Raw genomic sequence first — 22,949 nt, 5'->3', positions numbered from 1 at the left:
TTTGGGTGGAACAGATGGTGGAGGACTGGTGAATCTGAGAGCGTAACCATGTCTCACAATATTCAATACCCAGGCGTCTGTTGTGATGCGTAGCCACTCGTCCAGATGATTTGAGATACTTCCCCCTACCGGAGTGGATAACGGAGGAGGGGGAAGCAAAGATTCAGGGCTTAGACGTGGGAGCCTGTCGAGTTGCCTGAGTTTGAGGTGTTGAACGACCCCTTGTCGACCTTCGCTGAGTAGAGAAACCCCTTTGATACTGCTGTTGTTGCTGTTGCTGGGGGCGCGAAGACATCCAGTGTGGCGACTGATACCGGTGGGTGAAAAGTCGTCGTTGATATGGCCGGAAAACCTTTCTTTGTTCTTTCGGTCTTTCCATCCCTACCGCTTTCAAGGTATCTAGTTCAGCTTTCATTCTAGCCATCTCGTCATCGGCATGAGAACCGAACAAGGTGGAGCCCGAGAAAGGCAGGTTTTGTATTCTCTGCTGCGCTTCAGGTTTGAGTGATGTAAGTCTCAACCATGCATGCCTTCTGAGCGCTATCCCGTGTGCATAATTGTGTGCGGATAGCACCGAAGAGTCAGCTGCAGCACTTATAATTTGGTTAGACACCATGGATCCCTCACCCACGACCTCCAGGAAATCTTCCCTTTTATCCTTAGGAAGATGTTCCGCAAACTGTATTAAAGAGTCCCAGAGGGCACGATCGTACCGCCCTAATAACGCAGTAGCGCTGGCTGCCTTCATCGTGACGGCTGCAGTAGAGCATACTTTTCGTCCTGCAGCATCTATCTTTCTGCTCTCTTTATCTGGAGGTGAAGAAGAAGATGGTGAGGTTGAATGCAGTTTCTTTGCCGCTACTATGACCACCGAATCAGGAACTGGGTCCGACCTCAAGAATAGAGGATCTTGTTCTGGTGGACGATATTTTTTAATAAGTCTGGAAGGAGCAGACTTTGTTGCGGCCGGTGCAAGGAAAATATCCATTGCTGGTTCAAGGAGACCTGGAACCAGTGGAAGCAAAGGTCTGGAAGATGTCCTGTGATGCAAGGTCTCGAAGATCACTGACGTCGATGGGGCAGGTACCGCCAGCGGGATGTTCAGCTTGGTTGCCCCTCGTACTAAGACCTCCTGGAACGTATTCACATCATCTATGGGGGACACTCTCGGGGACGGTGAGTCCGATAGGGTTGGAGAGTAGTCCCGTGTAGACGAAGAAGAACGCCTGTGATGTGAATGCTGAGATCTCTGTGGGTCATGACGGTGTCGAGAGGAAGAAGAGCGTCTAGAGGAATGTCCCGAACGTCTTACAGACCGCGTTGGAGTCCTCAAAACAGACTCTACAGGCGGAGCCGGAAGAGGCGCCGTAGGTGTTACCGGCGTCTGTGGCAATGGTGATTGTCGAGGAGAGAGTTGTGGAGACGCTGGAAGGAGGATGATTGAAGCCGAGGATTCTGAGGTTGTATAAACCCTCCTAGGTCTTTTTGATTGTCTCGACGTCGACACACTCCTCGACGTCGAAGTACGGTGACGGCGAGTGTCCTTCGCCGTCGATTCTTCTCGCCGTTGAGAATCTCTCGACGACGACCCTCGACGTCGCCGTGATGACGGTGAACGTCTACGACGTCGAGCACCCCTCGACGTTGATCGATCTCGCCGTTTCGACGGCGAACCGGATTCAGATCTCCTCGACGTGGAACGTCCTCGCCGTGTCGACGGTGACCCAGATCTCGACGGCGAAAGTCCACGCCGTCTCGACGGCGAAATCGTCGTCGACGGCGAGCGATGTCTCTTTCTCGCCGGCGAACCACTCCTCGACGGCGAGCATGTTGGCGCCGTTCCTTGCCTCGACGTCGACGCCCTCGACGTCGTCGGAGACCTGTGCCGTTTTTGAGCCGGTCTGGTCGGAGTTATAGAGGAACCAGTGTGAGCCCTGGTAGAAGACTGACCTTCTCCTCGCTCTGTGGTAGAATGACCACTTTTCCTCCTGTCCTCTTTCGCCTGGAGTCGGATCTTCTCCCTGTCACGAAGGGTCCTTCTGGAGAAGGTTTTGCAGATGTCACACGACTCCGGTTTGTGGCTGGATGGAAGGCAAATTATGCAGACCCGATGTGGATCTGTTTTGGCCTTTTTTCTGCCACAAGAAGGACATTTGTCAAACAGTGAAGGCATTTCTGAAGTAGAAAAACCTCAAAATTCTGTCAGAATCTAACAGAAAAAAACAGAAAATTATCACTCAATGTTAAAAACGTCGAGTGAAAATGAAATTCAAAAGATTTTAAATGAATTTCTGTCACAAAAGGATTTTGTGAGGTAGAGCTCAATGCTTCAGGGTCCTGTCAGAAAGGAGCCGGAAAAAAGAACTGAGGCAACTGCCTTTTGCTGTGCATGATGGGAAACAGGAAGACTTTACTTTCTTAAAGGCACAGCTCTATTTTCATTCTGTATAATGGCAGCCTATGGGCTACACTGCCCTACATTGTTTTATTCTCATGAGAGGTGTAAATAAAATATGAGAATGTATTTATTTATGTATTTATAGAATAAATAGAGGTTTAAACGTGAAATTTACACTACAACTGTTTTTTTTTTCTTCTAACAATTTGGCCTGTGTAGCTGTTCACATAGGCTGCACATTGTTATTCTTAAGTGTTTTTCACAGACCTTTTTGTCAAGGAGCTGATGATTGCACTTAAGAATATACTACACAACAGTGCTCCGGGGTCCCCGCAGGCGCGCGGAACTATTCAGTGCTTATGACTATACATGGAAATCCCCTACGAGAGAAACAAAATTGTCAATAAGAAACACAGTAACCCTGAAAAGGTTATTGTTTGTCACTTACATATGATACTCCAGAAACTCTGAGACGTTTTGAAGAATAGTATGTGGAAAGGAAGCCGCGTCTGAGCAGAAGAGGGTAAGGCAAATCCATGCTCCAAGACATACTGGTGTTCTTGGTCTCCAGGGGGCGCAACCCGTTTGTAGGATTTCAGGTGCTCCACAAGACCCAGGGCCTGCAGAAGAGAAAGATAACATCAGAACACACATTTCTAATTCAATACATAGTCATCAGATGAAATGCTATGTCCCAGAAAATCTTTGGCACCTCCTGCAAGATTGGCGGGGCATCTACTAAATTCTACAGAGTCAAAGGTCTCATTGTTTTTGGTAAATCATCAGTTAAGTGCAAAGAGACAATTCAGATTGAAGCTTGTATTAACTTAGTAGTCAATATATTTCTGTTGTATCAATTTAGGAAAGAAAGAAACTGCACTTCACAGCCACTGGACTTTTTTTCAAATTTTAAATGTAAAACTATTCTTTTAATTAAACAAGTAGTGAATTGATCATGTAGTGCAATGAACACTGGATTACCAGTCATTTCTGCCTCCGAAAATGCTTACAAGGTAGCCTCCATCTCAGCACAGAGGTCCAAATTCTTACTAAACCATTTGCATAAATAAAGGATCTCATTAAGATTTCATGGCCTCTTGATTATGGTTGGATTGATACCTGTGTTAAATAATGCATGTGAAATTCTCATTTCAGGGTCATGACTGTACAATTGCCTGAACAAAATGTTTTTTTTTCTTGAACTTTAACCAGATGCAATAAGAAAAACATGGATGAGGGGAGGGTCATTTTTATCTGTTTGTCTTCTGTGTACACTATACTAATGAATGTACAGGTGAAATGTATATTCTTACTATCAAATTGTTAAGAAGTTTATCTCAGGACTTTCTTTAACCACAACCTCTTATCTGAAACCTCCACTTCTTCTTAAAAACACACCATATATTTTTTTTTAAAGTGCTCACTGGACCTTTTTTCTGAGACCTTTGCTACCTTATCTCTTCAGGCTTCTGGAACAGACAGTGTACACTTAACTATCTATCTTGATTAGCAATGCTAGCACACTCCGATGCAATCTGGCTACCATTCTTCTCACTCCACTCAAACAGTTCTCCCTAATGTATGCAACTCTCTATACATTGCTAATCACATAAAGAAGTTCTCACCTTTCTCTACTAATAATACGAAATCAATGGTTTCCTATGAATTCAATGCCTCCTGATTACAGAGGCAATGACTTAATATCTGTGTAAAGAGTCACCTGCAATGGTAAAAACACAATTGAACATAATTAGTGATGCATGACTAGCACGTTACATGCAGCCTTAAAGAGCTTATTTTTCTTAACCTTTCTGAAGCTTTCCTCTTCCATCTATTCCACTGTATTCCTTAAGGATCTCCAAGACTGTCCTCTTTAGGATCAAGCTCTGTTTCAAGCATTGCAGTTACTCAGTATTTTGTGACCATCAGTCCATCACTTCTACTCCACCTTTAATTTTGTCTTCCCCACAGTTCTGTCTGGGCAATTTTATCTTCTCCAGTTACACTACTCCTCTTGTTTATAGCATCTTTCTTTGGTCTATCTTTCCATTTCCATGTGGGAGACAACAAAATATTTCATGCTTACCGCTGTTCAACCCTGATCTCCACAATGATACCACCAAGTGTCCTTTAACCATTCAGCGCTGGTTGGTTATACAAGCACTTCATTTAAACCCATAAACTTAAACATGTTTTCTTGCTTGTCCCAGTCAACACCATCTTTTCCAGTCCTTCTTTCTACTGTGTCAAACTATTTTAATCTCAAGTGTTTGAGCAATCCCGCTTTTTCTCAAACCATATTTCCTCTCTACGACAGACCTGTAGATGCAAGGTATGTAGCATTCAGAAAAATCTATATTTTTTGTCACCTTCCGAGCTACTGAGTACATGTTCACCCTCATTATTCACAGAGACTACTGCTCCTCTCTATATTTTATTTGCCACTTAGGGGGACCTCAAGTGATCCGAGGGGGGTGCCAGACACTGGCCAAAAGAAGCATTATACAGATAACATGCCTTCATTTTGAGCAGAAGCTTGTTATTGCATTTTTAAAAAGGTAACAGTAGTAAACTGCAATTTTTTAATAGGCTTAGACATAATTAAACATTGCCATTTTTCATAAAACAATTGTGAAAAATTCTGAGGGGGGGGCCCAATGATTTTTATTTTTCAACTGGGGGGCGGCATGAAAAAGTTTGGAGACCACTGACCTAGACTGACACTTATCTAACCTTGTTTATTTCACTTTCAAGATCTACTGTAGACTGTTCTGAACAGTATCCTGGCACTTAGTAACACTTCCTCTGTGTGCACGTTTCTTCCTTTTAGATCTTCTCTACCTGTACCCATATCTACTTTTTGTCTAACAACTCTGACCTGTCACCCTCATGTCACCCCAAAAATCTCCGCTATGCTGGAGCTGGGCTCCCTTTTTATCAGTACTTGCTGCATTTCAATGGTGTCAGTTCATTTTGCTTTCACCTTTTTTACTCAAGAACATGAAAACAGATCGAAGGAAACTTTGAGGCCGGGCTGGTCAGCTGCATCAAGCCTCCTGTTCATACAGAGCTCTCCTCACAAAGTACTGCGCTCCCTCAGAAAATACCATGTTTTTTATTAGCAGAGCTAAAGCTAATTGTTTTGTCAAAAGTAAGTTATGTGTGACTGCTAATGTACTGCAGCTTCTCCTCAGAGGAGACACCTCAGTAAAAGGATGACTAGGTCAGAGGTGGGAGGGTGATGAGTTTTGCAAGTGCACTGCATTGCCTGAGTAGCTGGCAGCTTCCAGCCAACTCCTGGTCACTATGCAACAATGCTAAAGGGACCCAGCACGGAGACATGTGAACTTTCCACGACTGGAACAGAGATGGGAAGAACTGGGAAATGTGTTGAGTTAACCAGCAATTTACTCGCAGAACGGTCACAGAAATCCTAGGGACATGAATGCATTATCTTTCTGGAAATGAAACTGACTGAGTACATGAGTAGCCCTTTGGAGTCTGCTTGTGGTAGACTGGGTAGTATCTTTTTTGCTAAACTACACTAATTAGATTAATCGATTTTAATATACTTTTTCATTTAAAGGCCAAACATATTCATTTCTGGTAGCTAATCAATTTCAGCTAGAAAAATGCAAGAAATGGCCCTCAGATATGGCCCTATTCTCTTAAGTTGCACTGTTAAAACGAGTGGATCTCTCTTCGCACCGTGTTGCAAGGGTGTTTTCCTATTTTTCCTGAGCCAAACATTTTAAAAAACCCAGACACACAACAAAAATCCTTTATAGCCCTCCAAATAGAAGCCTGTGTAAAATTATGCAATACAAAGGAAACCTGAATAAATAGCATAAGTGTAGAATGCGAACACTGCAGTGTTGAATTTCTTTAGTTAGTCTGATCATAGGAGACATAATAGTTGTCTGATGGTGAATGTTGGCAGGGCACCATGTTTATAATACTGGGACGTCCTGGTACAAACCACTGCCACTAGGGACTTTAGTGCACATATTTCAATTAAAGAAAAGTAAGAACACTCTCAGGCCCAACAGCCTCCGAGTAGCCTGGTAACCCTAACTGTGGAGTGTTCTTGTTGTACTATAAAAGGGTATGTAAAACTGCATAAAACAGGCTGCAAATCGGCAATTCCTTCAAGAACATTAGTTACTGTACCTGGTTCAGCTGAATACTCGTATTCTTTTCATCTGCGGCTTGGATGACTCTCAAGACTCCTTCTATGGTCTCATATTCATAAGGATCCAGCTGGACCAAAAGAAGAGTAAAACAAGGGCATACCATAATAAGGGAATGAATGAAGGCAGGTAACATTCTGACGTGGCATAACAAGGAAGATGTAAAACATTTCAGCGCTCCCTAGAAGCTACACAGCAACAAGTTTGGCTGCTACAAAGCATATAAATAATATATGCAAAGAACACAGAACTTGAAAGCAAGCAATCCCCAGTCAAAATGTAAAAAGACTAGTAGCGTTTTACCTGTTTGTGGTGAACCTATGGTGAGGATTAGAGGGAGGAAAGAGGAGAAAAGAGGAAGTAATGGGGCAGCTTTCATACAATTGTTCCTGAGCACCATGGTTTTGTATTCAATTATACAAAATATTTCTATATTTAAAAGTTATGCAGAATTTAAATGTAACCCAGCATTATAAAATGGGTTTATTCAAAAGATCAGTCAGGGATACTTATGTCTTAAAAATAATGGAGAAAGAATTAGCATGGGAAACAATGGGAGTCCTTTAGGTCTGTTACTTAAGTACAATCATTTTGGGGTGTACAACATTTACTAAACAGCACGGCTGATTTGGAATCAGAAAACCGGGGTATTTGGAACCATAAGGGTTCTAATGTGGAACATCTTTAACACACTCAACAAAGGACAAACCCTCTGGGCGCCAAGCAAAAAGCCAGTTCCTACAACTTAATTAATCACACACCAACCCCTGCCTTAGAAAAATCATCATACAAACAATTGCCAACCAAATGGAATCAACGCCACCAATGACATGCTTTAGCATTACCATTCAGACATGGACCATATAGCAGCACAACGACAACACAACAGTGCACAACAAACACCCTTTTAATGAGAGACAAGGAAGACCAGTTTCCTGGTCATGCTTGACCAGTCACCATCCTTCAATGCTGGTGATTATCAGAATAAACTTAAAATCCTGTCTACATGCACAGGATTCACAAACTTTGCATTGCAGTGTTTCCATTCATTCCGATATATAGAAGTTCTGAGATCAGACCCTACAGAATGAAAATCACTGAACTGCACAGATCGCCAAGGATCAAATAGCCTTGAAAGGAGATGTTAGGTAACTGTGCAGTAAGCTAGACATTGTGCTTTGAAAGCAAACGGCTATAGGAAGCCTGGAAAGGGCTTTAGAATATTGAACGAATCAGCCCTCTGCTATGTTATGTAAACTATCACAGAATGTCTCGGATTATTGAAAACGACTCTGGCACTTCTGAAACGAAAGTCAGTGGCAATGCCCAGGTAAATGCGAGTAGCTTTTTAAAGCATGCATCTCTGACTTCACAAAAACTATTCAGAAAATACCAGGAAAGTCGAGTACCCAGGTAAATTCGAGGCAAACACGAGATCCACAGGGCAAACAATAGTTAACCAGCTTTTGAGTCAAACAGTTGCTACAATGGGGCAGTTTATGGTGAGGTCTATGGACAAATGACTCTGCAGTTGTACCTCAACAACTGAAGGAATTAGCAGCTTTTATGGCTACAGATCCGACACTAGAAAAAAAGCTGCATTTTAGGGAAACTAAATTTTCTAAAAAAGTTAGTGCTGTAAGATAAGTGCTCCTGGGATCTACTGAGGCACTTGGAGCCTATTCAGTATCAGTTTTTTTATCACGGGAACTACTTTCCCTTTTGTAAGAAAGTTTGGGAGTGATGTTCAGCTGAGGCAATCGCATAATGGAAACACTGATCTACTACAAATCTGATCATTATCCACATGGACAAGGTAATGTCTGCCCTAGGCAAAATTTAAAATAGTACAACAATCATGGGTATATTGTTGGTGTAACATAAGCACAACACGGAATTCTTTCATTAATCCCTTGGAATGGGTCACGCCCATTTCCTCAAGATTCAGTTTGTTACACCGGCACCTTTTCTCTATGCGAATCACAAAAGATAAAGGCATATCCACTGCAGCCACTGGAGAAAGGTGGTTCTACCAATCTGGCAAATCATTCTGCACAACATAAAGTAAAACTGGGAAGCTGGAAGGAATAATCGGAGGATTCAATATAGTGGGTCTTTTGGGGGAAATGGTCCCTTTGATGCAGGGATTAGGCCACATCTTACAAGCTGTTATAAGGAAAAATGTTATTTCGGTTCTGCGGCTGTCCTACCTTGAGCAGTATTCCACTTAGACTCATAACTAGATTGCTTGAGCTTTCCAGTAAAGGAATAATGCCCAGTGCTCTAGACAGAGCTTCTGCATGTGGCAAATGCAGGGTCTCTTCCACTACCTCTTCCACAGCGTCTTCTTCACTTAGCTTTATGTTGGCCCCTTGGAGAAGCAGGGTCTCTATGTACATCTGGAGGGCTGCATCGCTGTTCAAGCTGAAGGTCCTGAAGAAAAACAGAAATAAAGGTATATGTGAGCCATGATAATTTGCAGGATTCAGTTTAACACTGAAATACTTACTACAGTTGTTGTGTTCCAGTAAATGTATGTGTAGTCATTTTTTTTGCTTTTTCCACAGTGGGTACTTAGCCCAGGCGCACTATTGAGTGGTTTGCATGTATGAAACAGATTTGATTGCAAGGTGCTTTAGAGCTATAGGTGGTGTAACAATACTTGTGGGGACAATGCTACAAATGGATTCAAACGGCTTTACAGAGAACAAGAAATTATAACTTGGAAATATAATCAACAAATTAAGCTATAGTAAAATAAATATATAAAATGTCAAAGTTACCTGCAGTACTTCAGTAGAAGGATAGTGTCTACTTTTGGATTCTGCACAAGAGTCCTAATGAGCGTTTTCTTTCTCTCTGAACAGAGGCGAAACACAGATTGAAAAGAAATCTGGAAAAAAGTGATGGGAAACATTCATGAAGGGAAATAAATAAAACCATAAATACCTTGAGGTGGTCCTTTGGTCCTTTAGCAAAGTAGTAACTTTGGAGGTTGGGAATGTAAAATGTTTGGTGGATAGTAACAGATGCCTGATAAGGATAAACAGGTTTTTCTTTGAAATACTACTGCGGGTGGGCATACAAGTGTACTATTTCTCGATCATCACCATAGAAGAGCAAGTTACTTATGTTGGGTACACTAAGTGCAGATTTCTCACCTTTTAAATTTCCACGCTAAGGTGCTAAACTGGATCCAGAACTTTTTTTTAGCAATTGCTCCCAGACAACCTCATGTGGCACCACTGGACTCCACGGTTGCATCACATCACCGCCGGAAGTGAACACACGCAGTGGTAAGTAAGCATCACCCCTCACATACTGACATACATTTTCTTTTGAAACTCTTAAGTCCCCCTAGCCCCCAACTCAGTTCTAGTGACAGATTGGGACCTATTTAAGAAACCTAAAGTCCACTCCTCAGAATGGAGAGGAGAGAGGGAGGTGAGGAGTCTACCACCTCCAGCTACAGGCACCATCCGTGGTCCATTAGATGATGCCTGCTGGGGTCTTACACCCTGACATTTTAGCACTAATATTTAGAAATATATTCACAGCCAGGCTCTAAAACACTAGAATGTCATGAAAATAACGCATGTGGATCAGTCAGAAAACTGTTGAAATTCCCTCATACCATCAAAAGATCTACAACCCTGCACATACAGCTCAGAGGTCGTGGGAAGAACTGCAGCCTCTAACTTTTAATTGGCTTTCTGTCAAACTTGGTTCAGACTTTTTCACTGTCTAGAAACTAAATCTTTGGTTAGGTGTATTTTACAGACGCTGCAAAGAACTGTACTTATAATCATGTAGCATTCCTGAGAACTATCAATACAAGCCAAATCAACTTTTTAAAGATCGCTGTCCTGTTTACAAAGCAAGATAGTTTGACTGTTGTTTTTAGACTGGCAAAGGGATTAATGAGAGTGTTCAATGAATGAGAAAGGGGCATGGAAACCTAAAGAAAACTAAATCAACTTGGACAAAAGTTTATGTAATGAGAGGATTACGCGTTAAGAATATCTGCTGAGGACCCACAAAGCTCTCGGGTAATGCTTCCTTCTGTGGTACACTTGACCGTAGAGACTCAATAAAGAGGATTACCTTTTGCTTTTATCTTTACAGTTTCTATTTTCTGAATGAGGCTTTTCTAGGCAGCATAATTTATTTTCTGCTGGGTTGCTGTGACCATTATAATCTAACCTGAAGTGTCAAGAACATCACTAAGGGGGTTATTCTAACTTTGGAGGAGGTGTTAATCCGTCTCAAAAGTGACGGATTTACCACCAGCCGTATTACGAGTCCATTATATCCTATGGAACTCGTAATACGGCTGGTGGTATATCCGTCACTTTACCGTCACTTTTGGGACGGATTAACACTCCTCCAAAGTTAGAATAACCCCCTAAATGTTTAAATGCCAAACATGCTAAGCACCTCTGTCTTCCTTTGATTAAACCACCAACAGACTTGTTCACTATCAAAAAGGCGATATGAACAAAAAAGAACTATTGAGTTGGTTTTGGACACTTTTGGATACGATAGATGGAGAATTTCTGATGCCGGAGGACATTTGGAAAGATCATCTTCCAGGAGTACAAATAACAGAATTATGGCAAGCATCTACAGCATTGTTGTATTCCACAATTAAACCAGCGTGTCTAAAACAGAATCATCTGTTTTCAATTCATAGGGTGTTTTGGAACCCTGGAAAGTTAACAAGAGTGAAGTCTGGGAATAAGGTTAGTTGTCAGAAATGTGGTCTGGAACCTGCAGATGATTTGCACATGTTCGTGGAATGTCCTCGTCTAAGCCGGTTTTGGACAGAGGATGGTGACTGTATTAATAAGATATTATCCATTAAGTATAAGATAACTCCCTCTCTGAGTATTTTTGGTTATATACAGGAAGAGAGAGTTAAAAAGGATAGTGCCAAGTTGATGTTTTACATGATACTGCTGGCTAGAAGAGAGATGTGTAGGAAATGGACCAGCCAGACGCCCCCAATGTCTGTGGGATGGAAAGACTCTTTAATGTATAATTTAATGTGTGATATAAAGGGGAAAGGTTGTAGCGGAAAGAGGTTGGAGTTTTGGGGCCCACTAATAGACTGGGCTGCAGGGAAATAGTGCCTGTCCGATGATTATTCATGTTTAAGTCCAAAGGAACAAGGTTCCATGGTGTTCCAGAAGGTTAACCCAGTCCTAAGACATGGACTTCCCCTGATCTTATCTGACAGTCCCATATGGCGAATGAATTGGAAGGAATTTAATCCTGGAGGTTCATTTGGTGGACGTTTCAGAGGATGGGGTTAATTAATGAGGACGAAAAAAAAAAAAGACTTGTTCACTATCTGAATGCCCACTGCCTGCTTGCCCAAGCATTTTGCAAATAGCAAAGTCATAACTACACAACAAAAGCATGGCCTCCTTGCTCACATGAAGCAAGTACACATTATTCTAGGGTACAAACGAAGTAACATCAATTGGATGTACCAGCAGAGACCATCCTCAGAAACATAAAAAATGTGTCTTTGTAATGATCACGCGTAGGTAGGCACTTAACACCATTCTAGGGAGGTGTCTGACAATTCACAATGTATCCCAATGTAACCCAAATCACAGTGTGACAGTTAAAGACAATTATCTGAACATACAATATCTATAATTCCCTCTCCAAATACAGTATTATATTAAGCTTGTAAGATAATTAAAGCCTAACACCTTCTGAAAACAAAGATTGCAGTTACTTACACCAAGTTTACCAAGTTCAATACCCCATTCAGCATCATTAATAAGTTCTTGAAACTTAATTATCTCTTCATCTTCGTCGCAGAGGCTGGCTAGCTGTGCCCCAACGATGGCCACTGCCTGAAATAAGTCAATCAGAATGTTTTTTTCAAAACTGAAAAATGGCACTTACGTAACTGTTTTACACAGGACTCTCCAGCACTAATGAGTGCTAGTTTAATCAGAGTCTGCAGTGACAGTATAAGGCAGTGCCGGAAACAGCATGGCAGGTAAATGAGAAGATAACATTAATCCTAGTTTGTCGTCATGAGTATCTTGATTATATACATAAACAGTCAATATGCTCATTCAATCATCCTAAATAACTTATTTAAAAGGGAAGCCTCTGGCACAAATATTTATCTCACACATTTTAAAAATGCACAGCAGAAAACAACATTTCCTTTGAAGAAAAAAAAATCCACATAAACACATTACCTACCTTCAGTAAAACTGTTTTCTGTGGATACCCTATCTAACCACAGATTCATCACCTTTAGAACGTCTCCAGGTGGCAAACTGGATGCAGTACATTTAAACAGTATTGCTCCTGCTCACCAGTAGGTGGCAACATGTGGCTCCTTGTTAACTTTGCTGCACCCTGAAGTGACAATGAGGACACATATAAGTGCCACACCTGTGCTTCGATGTCAGTTTCCTTCTTGATCCTGTCCACCTCCTATGCCATGATGCCCAACAATAATCATAGGTACCAATGTGCAGATCTCTCTTTTTAGATAGAAAAATAGACCATTCTACAAAACAGCGAGAAGGAAAGGCTGTAAAAAATCTGCAGTTAGTAGAATATCTACCAGAAATAGTGTTAACAAAGGCATGTAACTTGTTCTTCTGATGGATACTTCTAACTGCAGATTCATCATTTAGAATAGATATCCAGGCAGTACCACCTAAGGTGGTGGGTTCTGTGGAATTGTTCAGATGAAATCCTCCTACAGGACCAAATAAGTGAAATTCCCTTCCCGCCGGGCCTGGCTGTCAAGCCAGTGGTGCTTAATGAATGTGTGTACTGATGCCCAGTCGCAGCCGTACAGATGTCAAGGACAATCACCCCATGTGCCAGCGCTGTGGCAGCAGTCTTAGACCTTGGACAATGGACTTTGTCATTCTTGAGGCTTCTTCTTAGCAGGTGCCTAGCAGATCTTAATGCAGAGAACTATGAACCTTTACAAAGTTCTTTTCAGCACAACCTTGCCTTTCTTTGCACAAACAGCTGATCAGCCACTTTATGGTCTTTAGTGCGAGTGAAGTAAATGTTTAAACCTCTTCTGGGGTCCAGGTGATGAAGAGCAGAGAACATAGGGAGAGTGATTGATTGTCCAATATGAAAAGCAGTCACAACTTTTGTCAAAAAGTCCGCCTTAGTACTCAACACCACTTTTTCTGGGAAAAGATTGGTGTAAGACGGCTGCCCTGAGAGAGCCTGGAGTTCACTCATGCGATGAGCGAAAGTTACCACAACCAGAAAAACAATTGTCAGAGTCATAGTGGACAGCTGTGCGTTGGTTCGAATGGCATGCAAATGAGGAAAGTGAGAACCAAATAAAGATCCCAAAGTGGAATCACAAAGGGTTTGGGAGGAAGAAAACGAGTCAAAACTTTTCGAAACCTCATCACAACAGTTGTGTCCAAGCCTTAGTGGATCAAAATCCTGCTGGCAGGATTTAGTCCACCATGTCATACAATGTGTGGGAGTAGCGACATAGCAAGAAGATGGTGTTAACAGAATGCAGGACATGGCAGCAGGAAGAAAAAAAGCACTTGCCAAAAGTCTCTGTTGGTGAGGAGGAGTTCCACAGAAGGCGTTAGGGCTTTGTTTGCTGAACCATCAAACTCTCCGATGTGGGATGTTGTATGAGGAACTCTGATTTGCCCGGTGCTGGTCTATACAGACAAGCAACCTGTTAAGTGAAGGTCCACAACATAGTTTTTGCTAAATGTCCAAAAGGGCCTCATTAAAAGGTAGAAGATGCTCAGTATGTACCTGGCAGGCTGAGGAACCTCTATTAGAACACTGGTCTTCACCTCCAGGGAAGAAAGCTGCAAATCAAGCACCTCTGCAGCCCTTTGGCAACACGAACGAGAAGAAGGCACTTTCCTCTGTTGCAGGACCCCAAAGGGAGAAAAGTCCAATGTGTGGGAAGGTATCTAGACTACTGGCATTCTGTAGTTCCTTATACCAGTTGTCCTCATCATACTGCAGGGACAAAATCATTGTCTATCAAAGTTATCCGTTGAGATCTGAGATCCAAGTGCCAGGGGTACCCTTTTCAAATTGAGAGAATGCCCTTAGGGTAAGAGCCAGTGGGCTACCAGGTTCACCCCCTAATGATGACCTCTTCCTGTGAACTGTGGCATTTGGCTATCCCAGGATGAATCGTTCTGCCCACTTTCAACATGGCAGAACCCCTCTCTTGGTGTCTGTCCCAAGCTCTCTAGCCCAACCCAGGTGTAACTAACAGGGATCTAAAAACCCAGGGAAAGCCACTTTAGCAATGTTTTCCCCTTCCAAAGTGCCAGCCTGTCTACCTCAAAAATCCCCAATTGCTCTTCAAATTCGGCTTTGCCTTTGAAGCTTGCCTTTTGGGTCAATGCCTGTGTCAGTGCTTGCCAAGGAGAGGTAGCTTCTCTCTCCTGTGCAGACTACTATTGTCTTCCTTCTTGGGAGTCATATGCATGTCTCTCCAGGAGGGCAGAAAGCTGTCTTAAGGAGACCTCATGTGCAGCCGCGGGTGGGCACAGGGGATTTAAAGCAATGTTGTTATATTTGCATTCAACAACAAGTTACATTAATTTCGATTTGGTCATCCAGTTGGGCTTAATGAAACAAGTTATTTGACATCTTACAGTGTCAACTTTAGTAGTCCCAGTCAGAAGTAAGCAGGGCTGCAGTGGCAGCCTGCCACTGTTCACTCGCCAGTGGGACTATCAGCCTTTTCCATAGTAAGAATGGCACAATTGAGGGTTTTTACTGTTAGAAAAAGTAAAGCACATGTTCCACTTTATAATGTACAGCACCCTGTCTTAAGGCTCACTGGACTTGCCTTAGGGGTGGAGAAGGGACTTTAAATGGCAAATTCGAGTTAACAGTTCGAAACTGCCCTTCCAGTCTACAGTGGCAGACCAGGAGCCATGTTTTAAATCGGTCACACTCGGTGACTCAGTGCACTCTGAGCCGAAACACCAGTAGCATCAGTCCCAAACTTTAGGTGTGACCATACAAAAAGAGGTATTTCCTTATAGGCGGCACGAGTCCGAAGAACCAGTTTACCTGTGTAGAAGTTTGCATATGTCAGGTAAACAGCAAGGGCCTGAAACGTATTCGCCCCCAGTGCTAATGTAATGTCAACCAAGAAGATCGTCTTAAGAGTCAGTGTCAGCTAGGTTAACACCAAAGTCAAATCCCACTGAGGGATAATGAAAGGGAAAGTTGCAAATGTGCTACAAATCTTTCAAGAAATTAGTCACAACAATTGACTTAAACAGGGAGAGCTGATCCGGCAACCTTAGAAAGGCCCACATAGCCAACAAATGACAGATTGACATGAAGTGGGTCAACATGCTTGGCTGAATACCAAGGCACAGACCTGTTTCAACAGCAAGAGCATACACATTCCGTTGAGGAACACCTGACTGCCAGAATGGTTATTGTAGGAAGTTGTATATATTCTATTTCAAAGTGAGAGATAGTCTGCACAGAGTCCAAGGGTTCCCCTTAGAGGTTGATAGTGGCAAAATTAGATAATTCTAATGCTCTGTTTTGTGGTAGTGTAATCGAGCAGTAGGCTTATCAGAGGGTAGTGTTAAGCATTTGTTGAACACACACAGGCAATAAATGAGGAACACATACTCAAAGACTTAACTCCAGGCCAATAGTTTTTATATAGAAAAATAAAGATTCAAGATTTGAAGTAAATACATAGAATGCAAGGTACTCCACACAGGTAAGTAGAGAACTTTGAATTAAAGCAGTAGTGCACACAGTATAGGTTAAAATGGCAATAAGCTATTTAAAAGTGGACACAGTGCAAAAATCAACAGTTCCTGGGGGAGGTAAGTATTGTTAGGTTTCTCAGGTAAGTAAAGCACTTACACAGTCAGTCTCCTGGGCATAGGTAGCCCACCATTGGGGGTTCACGGCAACCCCAAAGCCACCGCACCAGCAACACAGGGTCGGTCAGGTGCAGAGGTCAAAGGAGGGCCCAAATAACATAGGCGCCTATGGAGAACAGGATGCTCCGGCCTGCTAGCAGATAAACACCTGCGTCCTCGGGGAGCAGACCAGGGTTTTTTTGTAGAGCACTGGGGACACACACACAAGCACACAAAACACACCGTCAGTGGCACAGGGGCGGCCGGGTGCAGAGTGCAAAGTAAGTGTCGGGTTTGTCATTGAAAACAATGGAGGGACCAAGGGGTCACTCTGGCGATGCAGGCGGGGCTTCTCAGGCCAGCCACCGACTGGGCTAGGATGAGGGCTACCTGCTGGTCACTCCTGCACTGGTAGGTGGTTCCTCTCGGTCCTGGGGGCTGCTGGTGCAGTGCTTGGTCCAGGCAAAGAGTTCCTTTGTTACCAGGCATTCATGGTCAGGGGGAGCCTCTGGATCCTCGCTGCAGGAGTCGCTGTGGGGGTGCAGGGAGGTCGACACAGGGTGTCCACGTCGTTGGAGTCGCCTGGGGGTCCTCTCTGCGGTGTTGGTTCTCCTGAACTCGAGCCGGGCCGTCAGGTGCAGTGTGTGAAGACTCATGCTTCCGGAGTGAGGTGACTCTCTTTAAAGTTGGATTCTTGTTGCTGTTTTTGAACAGAGCCACTGTTCCTGGGTGATTTTATGTCCTTTAGGTGCAGGGCAGTCCTCTGAGTCCTCAGAGGTCACTGGTCCCGCTGGATGTGTCGCTGTGCAGGTTCTTTGAGTCTGGAGACAGGCCGGTAGAGCTGGGGCCAAGTCAGTTGGTGTCTCCGTCGTCTCTGCAGGGCTTTCAGGTCAGCAGTCCTTCATTCTTCAGGTTGCAGGAATCTGATTTCCTGGGTTCAGGGTCACCCTTAAATACTAAATTTAGGGGTGTGTTTAGGTCAGGTGGGCAGTAGCCAATGGCTACTGTCCTGGAGGGTGGCTACACCCTCTTTGTGCCTCCTCCCTGAGGGGAGGGGGGCACATCCCTAATGCTATTGGGGTAATCCTCCAATCTCAAGATGGAGGATATCTAAATGCTGGGGTCACCTCAGCTCAGGGCACCTTAGGGGCAGCCCTGACGGGTGGGTGACTCCTCCTTGTTTTTCTCATTATCATCTCCTGCCTTGCCGCCAAAAGTGGGGGCAGTGGCCGGAGGGGCGGCATCTCCACTAGCTGAGATGCCCTGGGGTGCTGTAACAAAAGGCAAGACCGCCAGGTGTTACAGTTCCTGCAGGGGGAGGTGAGAAGCTCCTCCACCCAGTACAGGCTTTGTTCCTGGCCACAGAGTGACAAAGGCACTCTCCCCATGTGGCCAGAAACTCATCTGGTTGTGGCAGGCTGGCAGAAACTGGTCAGCCTAGCACTAGGAGTTGGACTGGTATTCAGGGGGCATCTCTAAGATGCCCTCTGGGTGCATTTTACAATAAATCCCACACTGGCATCAGAGTGCATTTATTGTGCTGAGATGTTTGATACCAAACTTCCCAGTTTTCAGTGTAGCCATTATGGAACTGTGGAGTTCGTGTTTGACAAACTCCTAAACCATATACTCTTTGTGGCTACCCTGCTCTTACAATGTCTACGGTTTTTATTAGACACTGTAGGGGCATAGTGCTCATGCACTTATGCCCTCACCTGTGGTATAGTGCACCCTGCCTTAGGGCTGTAAGGCCTGCTAGAGGGGTGACTTACCTATTCCACAGGCAGTGAGAGGTCGGCATGGCACTCTGAGGGGAGTGCCATGTCAACTTAGTCATTTTCTCCACACCAGCACACACACGCTATGAGGCAGTGTGCATTTGCTGAGTGAGGGGTCCCCAGGGTGGCACAAGACATGCTGCAGCCTTTAGAGACCTTCACTGGCAACAGGGCCCTTGGTACCAGGGGTACCATTTACAAGGGACTTATCTGTTTGCCAGGGCTGTGCCAATTGTGGGAACAAAGGTACAGTTTAGGGAAAGAACACTGGTGCTGGGGCCTGGTTAGCAGGGTCCCAGCACACTTTCAATCATAACTGGCATCAACAAAAGGCAAAAAGTCAGGGGGTAACCATGCCAAGGAAGGCATTTCCTTACAGTTACGCATGACGATGGAGTGTTTTTGACGATGAGGAGTGTGGAGGGATCATTGCATAAGGGGATTTGTAGTAAGGACACTACACATAAATAAGCAGAAAGGCACTTTATTTGAGACTAGGCAGAGTGCAGGAACCAGCTACTGGTCTCTCCAACTGTCACTGAACAGCACAATTCCCGTCTCTGGAATAACAATGCATAATGACATATATACATGCCACAACTAGCAAACTACAGGATTCTGTGGTGTGCTTTCTTGAATTTGGTTGTTTGGTTTTTAAGGATGTGAGTGGTATATGCGGTAGAGACATGATTGGTGGTTAATGAGTAAATAATGGAAGGAATGTAATAGGTTTTACAAGTGGGATGGTGGATTGGTTTGGAGAGTATACAATGTGTGGGGGGGAATAATAAATATGATAAGTGAGATTCATGATGTTTTCTACACTTGATAACTTAAGTTGGACTTGATAAATGAGGATTTAGACCACAGAAATGGTGCAAATAATATATTCTCTCATCCTTCTAGGATGGCTTTTTAGCAGTCACAAATTGCATGGTGGCGGCAACAGGTTCCTCCACATTTGCACAGGAGTTAGTTTGTGAGAAATAACAGAATTAGCAACATACTGTAGTCTCTTGTAACTATTGTTTACTTTTTTGATTCTAGTTCGTATATGACACTAGGCTTGGTTAGAGTGTCATTGTAGGTAACACTGAATGATCTATCTTTGAATTATGTACTGATGGTTTTGGGATAGAATATGGTAACTGCGACAATATGTTTCGACAATGTGATAATACAAATGGGATTCAGTCTGTAAATGTTGTATATGTTGTGGGTTTTGAAGTCAAGATGGTTTTCGAAGTCTTTATCCTAAAAGGAAGAGTGAGGTGGTTGGAGAGCTGTGTCTGGTGGCTTAGTCGACTAATGAATCCACTGTAGGGGCCAGTGTTCGACCTCTTTGTCACAGGTTCAAATCCCGGTGGGTCCACTCAGCCTTTCATTCTTCCGAGGTCGATAAAATCAATTCAATAAACAACTGTTATTCAGTGGCAAGATACCCTGCTGGGTGAATGTGGGCTTTACAAATACACGTTATGTTATGAAACTGTACTTTGTTTTTGTGTGTATTTTATGTGTCTTTAAAGTTGGCTTTGTATATATTTCTTTCACAGCCCTGATGAAGTCCTCATAGAGGGACAAAACGCGTTGGGCTAGGATGGATTTTTGTAGTGAAGAACAAAAATTTGAAAACTCTACATTATGGCTCCCGTGTATCTATGGACTGAATGAAGATCTTGATGAATGGTGTCTTAGGTTATGGCTAAATAACTGAATTGCCCAGGTGCCCTAACATGATTTGATACAGCTCCCTTCTCTGTTAAGGCTGAGCCAGAACACCATCAACAATCTGGGAAAGAAGACTGAAAACACTCATTTGTGCTGCTCACTCTCCGATTGTGAAGTTGAAGCGTGCACAGGTTTAGATGCAGGACCCTGCCCTGCTACTGCAACATGCGATCCTACTGAAGAGGCAGCCTGATTGGAGGATGCATGCAAAGCTACAGTAGCTATGGGAAGGAAAATGCTGCACATTCGCCAATAGCAGTGAGGGTATAGTATTAAATCAACAGTATGGACAGATGCTACCACAATGCCAAAACCCCCTGATACCTCATGGGGTCATCCACACTGATGGTGGAATGGCCCCAGCAATGCTACTGAATGGGGCGAAATACCACCCAAGAGGAGGCATGTGCAGCCTACTATTACATTAACTAGGGGCAACATGGATTACCAAGCAAAGAGCTGTGGACTTTGGCTTCAAACAAGACAGAGAACTGCATTACTTTTTAACAGACTAAACGTCTTTACTTCAATCCCTATTGCTTGGAATGACAATATGGTATTAATTTATTTCTCAACACATACCTATTAACGTATCGGTCTATTCCTCTCTTATCACTTGTCATTATATCTTGACCATTATTTCAATGTTCATCTTGTTGGACTCATAACTGTAAATTTGACCTACTAGTCTGATATTCCGAAACTTAGCAATCTCTAATTTTGGGTACTCACATATAGACACACAACTCTTAAGCTTTCTAATAACCTACCTAATCTTGTTATTTAAAAGTGCGTTACACTACCACTACCACTAATATGGCTTGTCGCTTCAAGCACACTTATTTAATTCAGAACTTGCTATGGGACTTTATTAATACCTGCCCTCTTAACTTTTTCAAAACCTCTAGTGTCTTTTCAACTACTTAAGATCTATTCCTTCATTTTTTATTTTCCCCTGCAACATGGCCACTTCTGACTTGTTTCTCACTATGGCCACTGTAAATTTGTTCTAGGTCTTTTTCTATGGACATTATTTTTAACCTGTCACAACACACTATTTACGGCGTCCAATTCACATGCTTGCTCTTTGAAACCAAAATTTCAGACTACCTTTAGTCAATTACTGGTTTGGATACCTGTCACAAACCTCTCCTCCACCATTTGAGTGGGCAGTAACTTTCCCCAACCTGTTTTTAGTGTTTTATAAATAACACCATTTTTCATCCAGTAACTTTTGATTTTATTTTTTATTTTTCATTTGCCTATTCAATTAAATATATAGTTACCATAGCCATAAATATCCAGGATAGCAACACTATTCAGTAGGCAGACCACCTCATTTCCCACAACACTAGCTGCCTGGAGCTATTGGTGATCTCCTTATTGTAGCACTTACTTGTTTTCATATCCAAATCTCAATTTCTATTTCAGAAAACCACATTAGCATCCCCTCTTCTTTCATCTTTTACATTTTTTTGCCTTTGGCTACGTTTCTGATCTCTTCTATATTCAATAATTTGTACGCTAGATACACCCAACTTGCCCTTGTTTTAACTCTTACTTACTACTGTAATACCTGGAATAACAAGAGGTGTTTTACAATATCTTGTAATCACTTTTTCGGAACACTTATGAGGGAAATTCACCAACTCAGTACTATAGCATGACATCGGACCAACATGTAATATTTACTTATCAAGATGGGTTTACTAATTGGAATATGCTTGGGGCACTGCTTACTCTTCTTTGTAACAACGCACCAAACACATATTCGGGACAATGAACACAGGATTTTGGGATATCTGGATCCCAAATCTTCTCATACTGAGTGGCTATACACGATTACCTGCCACAAGCTCTTCTGTCATGATTTGGATGTGGTCCACAGAGACAATGATTGTATTACTTTATTCTGCTACATGCTATTTCATTTGTACATTGCTGTAACCGCAGCCTTAAATATGTTTACTTGCAGCCTTGAGGAAGTCCGATGGAACAAAACCCGTACTGGCTGTATGGATAACTTGTTTCCTTTATTTTGCTTTCTGAACAAATACAAACATGGTTTAAACAAGAATCTGTGAACATTGGACTTTTTTTAAACTTAACATTTTAGAGTGCTCCAATGGTACAATTGTTTAATTGATCAGAGGACAGGTGTTCATGCCCAGGGATACCATACTCTCTGTGCCCAGACTGGTGCCACTAGGATGACTTGAGCCATGCTGGTCCTTATCTGCTTCAGTACTTGAGGCACAATTGCAGAGAGGGTTGAAAGGAGCACACATCAGAAATGTCAAACCCAAGTTCAGCCCTCATTGGGGCACAATAAATACAGATGTAGGAAAAAGATGTGTAAGACCTTTGAGGAACCTATGGACAAAAGGGGACTTAACCAAAGAAAGTATATAAAGCAACCTCAAAAAATCAGAAATAGCAGACAAATAACCTTAAAGAGTGTCCATAGCAGAGCCCTGCTGAGCCAGGGAAAGGATAAACAACAGGATCTCAGAGAGATTGGCAGAAAGGGGGGTCAGCATACTTGTCTATGCACCATGCCACAAATTTCTTCCAACAGGCGTACACCTGGCTGACAAAATTATGTTATAGACTTTTGAAGGAAGGTAAAAAAAACTGTAAACTGTAGCCGCTCAAGCTCCTCACAAGAAGGAGGAGAGTGGACAGGTTCGGGTCCAGAACCCTCCCCTGCTGCAATAGAAATCCCCCCAAAGGGGCAGTCTGATCAGAGGATCGATGAACATGCTCAGCATCTCAGGATACCAGACTCTCCATGTCCAGTCCGGAGCCACAAGGATTAATTAGGCCTAGTCATTCTTGATATCTCTGGGCAGAAGGGGTATGGGTGGAAAACAGGAGGCCTGAGTTCCAATCAAGACAAAAAGCGTCTCTGAGCGATTGCTGCCTTGGAAACTCAACATGAAAAACTGCTGTT

The 22,949-nt window shown here is 43.0% G+C and overlaps 1 protein-coding gene across 2 annotated transcripts in view; it reads right to left on the bottom strand.

Moving 5' to 3' along the window:
- KNTC1 (kinetochore associated 1) overlaps positions 1-22,949 on the bottom strand; it is a 495,394-nt gene that overhangs the window by 185,858 nt on the left and 286,587 nt on the right. For both annotated transcript variants that reach the window (XM_069214955.1, XM_069214954.1), the window contains exons 42-46: positions 12,342-12,458; positions 9,372-9,481; positions 8,799-9,021; positions 6,569-6,658; positions 2,847-3,018 (exon numbers count right to left, since the gene is read on the bottom strand). In XM_069214955.1, the coding sequence (XP_069071056.1) occupies positions 2,847-3,018; positions 6,569-6,658; positions 8,799-9,021; positions 9,372-9,481; positions 12,342-12,458 (712 nt within the window). The remainder of the gene's footprint in view (positions 1-2,846; positions 3,019-6,568; positions 6,659-8,798; positions 9,022-9,371; positions 9,482-12,341; positions 12,459-22,949) is intronic.

The sequence above is a fragment of the Pleurodeles waltl genome, chromosome 11 (assembly GCF_031143425.1).
Source record: "Pleurodeles waltl isolate 20211129_DDA chromosome 11, aPleWal1.hap1.20221129, whole genome shotgun sequence".
Classification (NCBI taxonomy): domain Eukaryota; kingdom Metazoa; phylum Chordata; class Amphibia; order Caudata; family Salamandridae; genus Pleurodeles; species Pleurodeles waltl.
The sequence above is the reverse complement of the archived record's forward strand: the minus strand, read 5'-3'. Positions and strand labels throughout refer to the sequence as shown.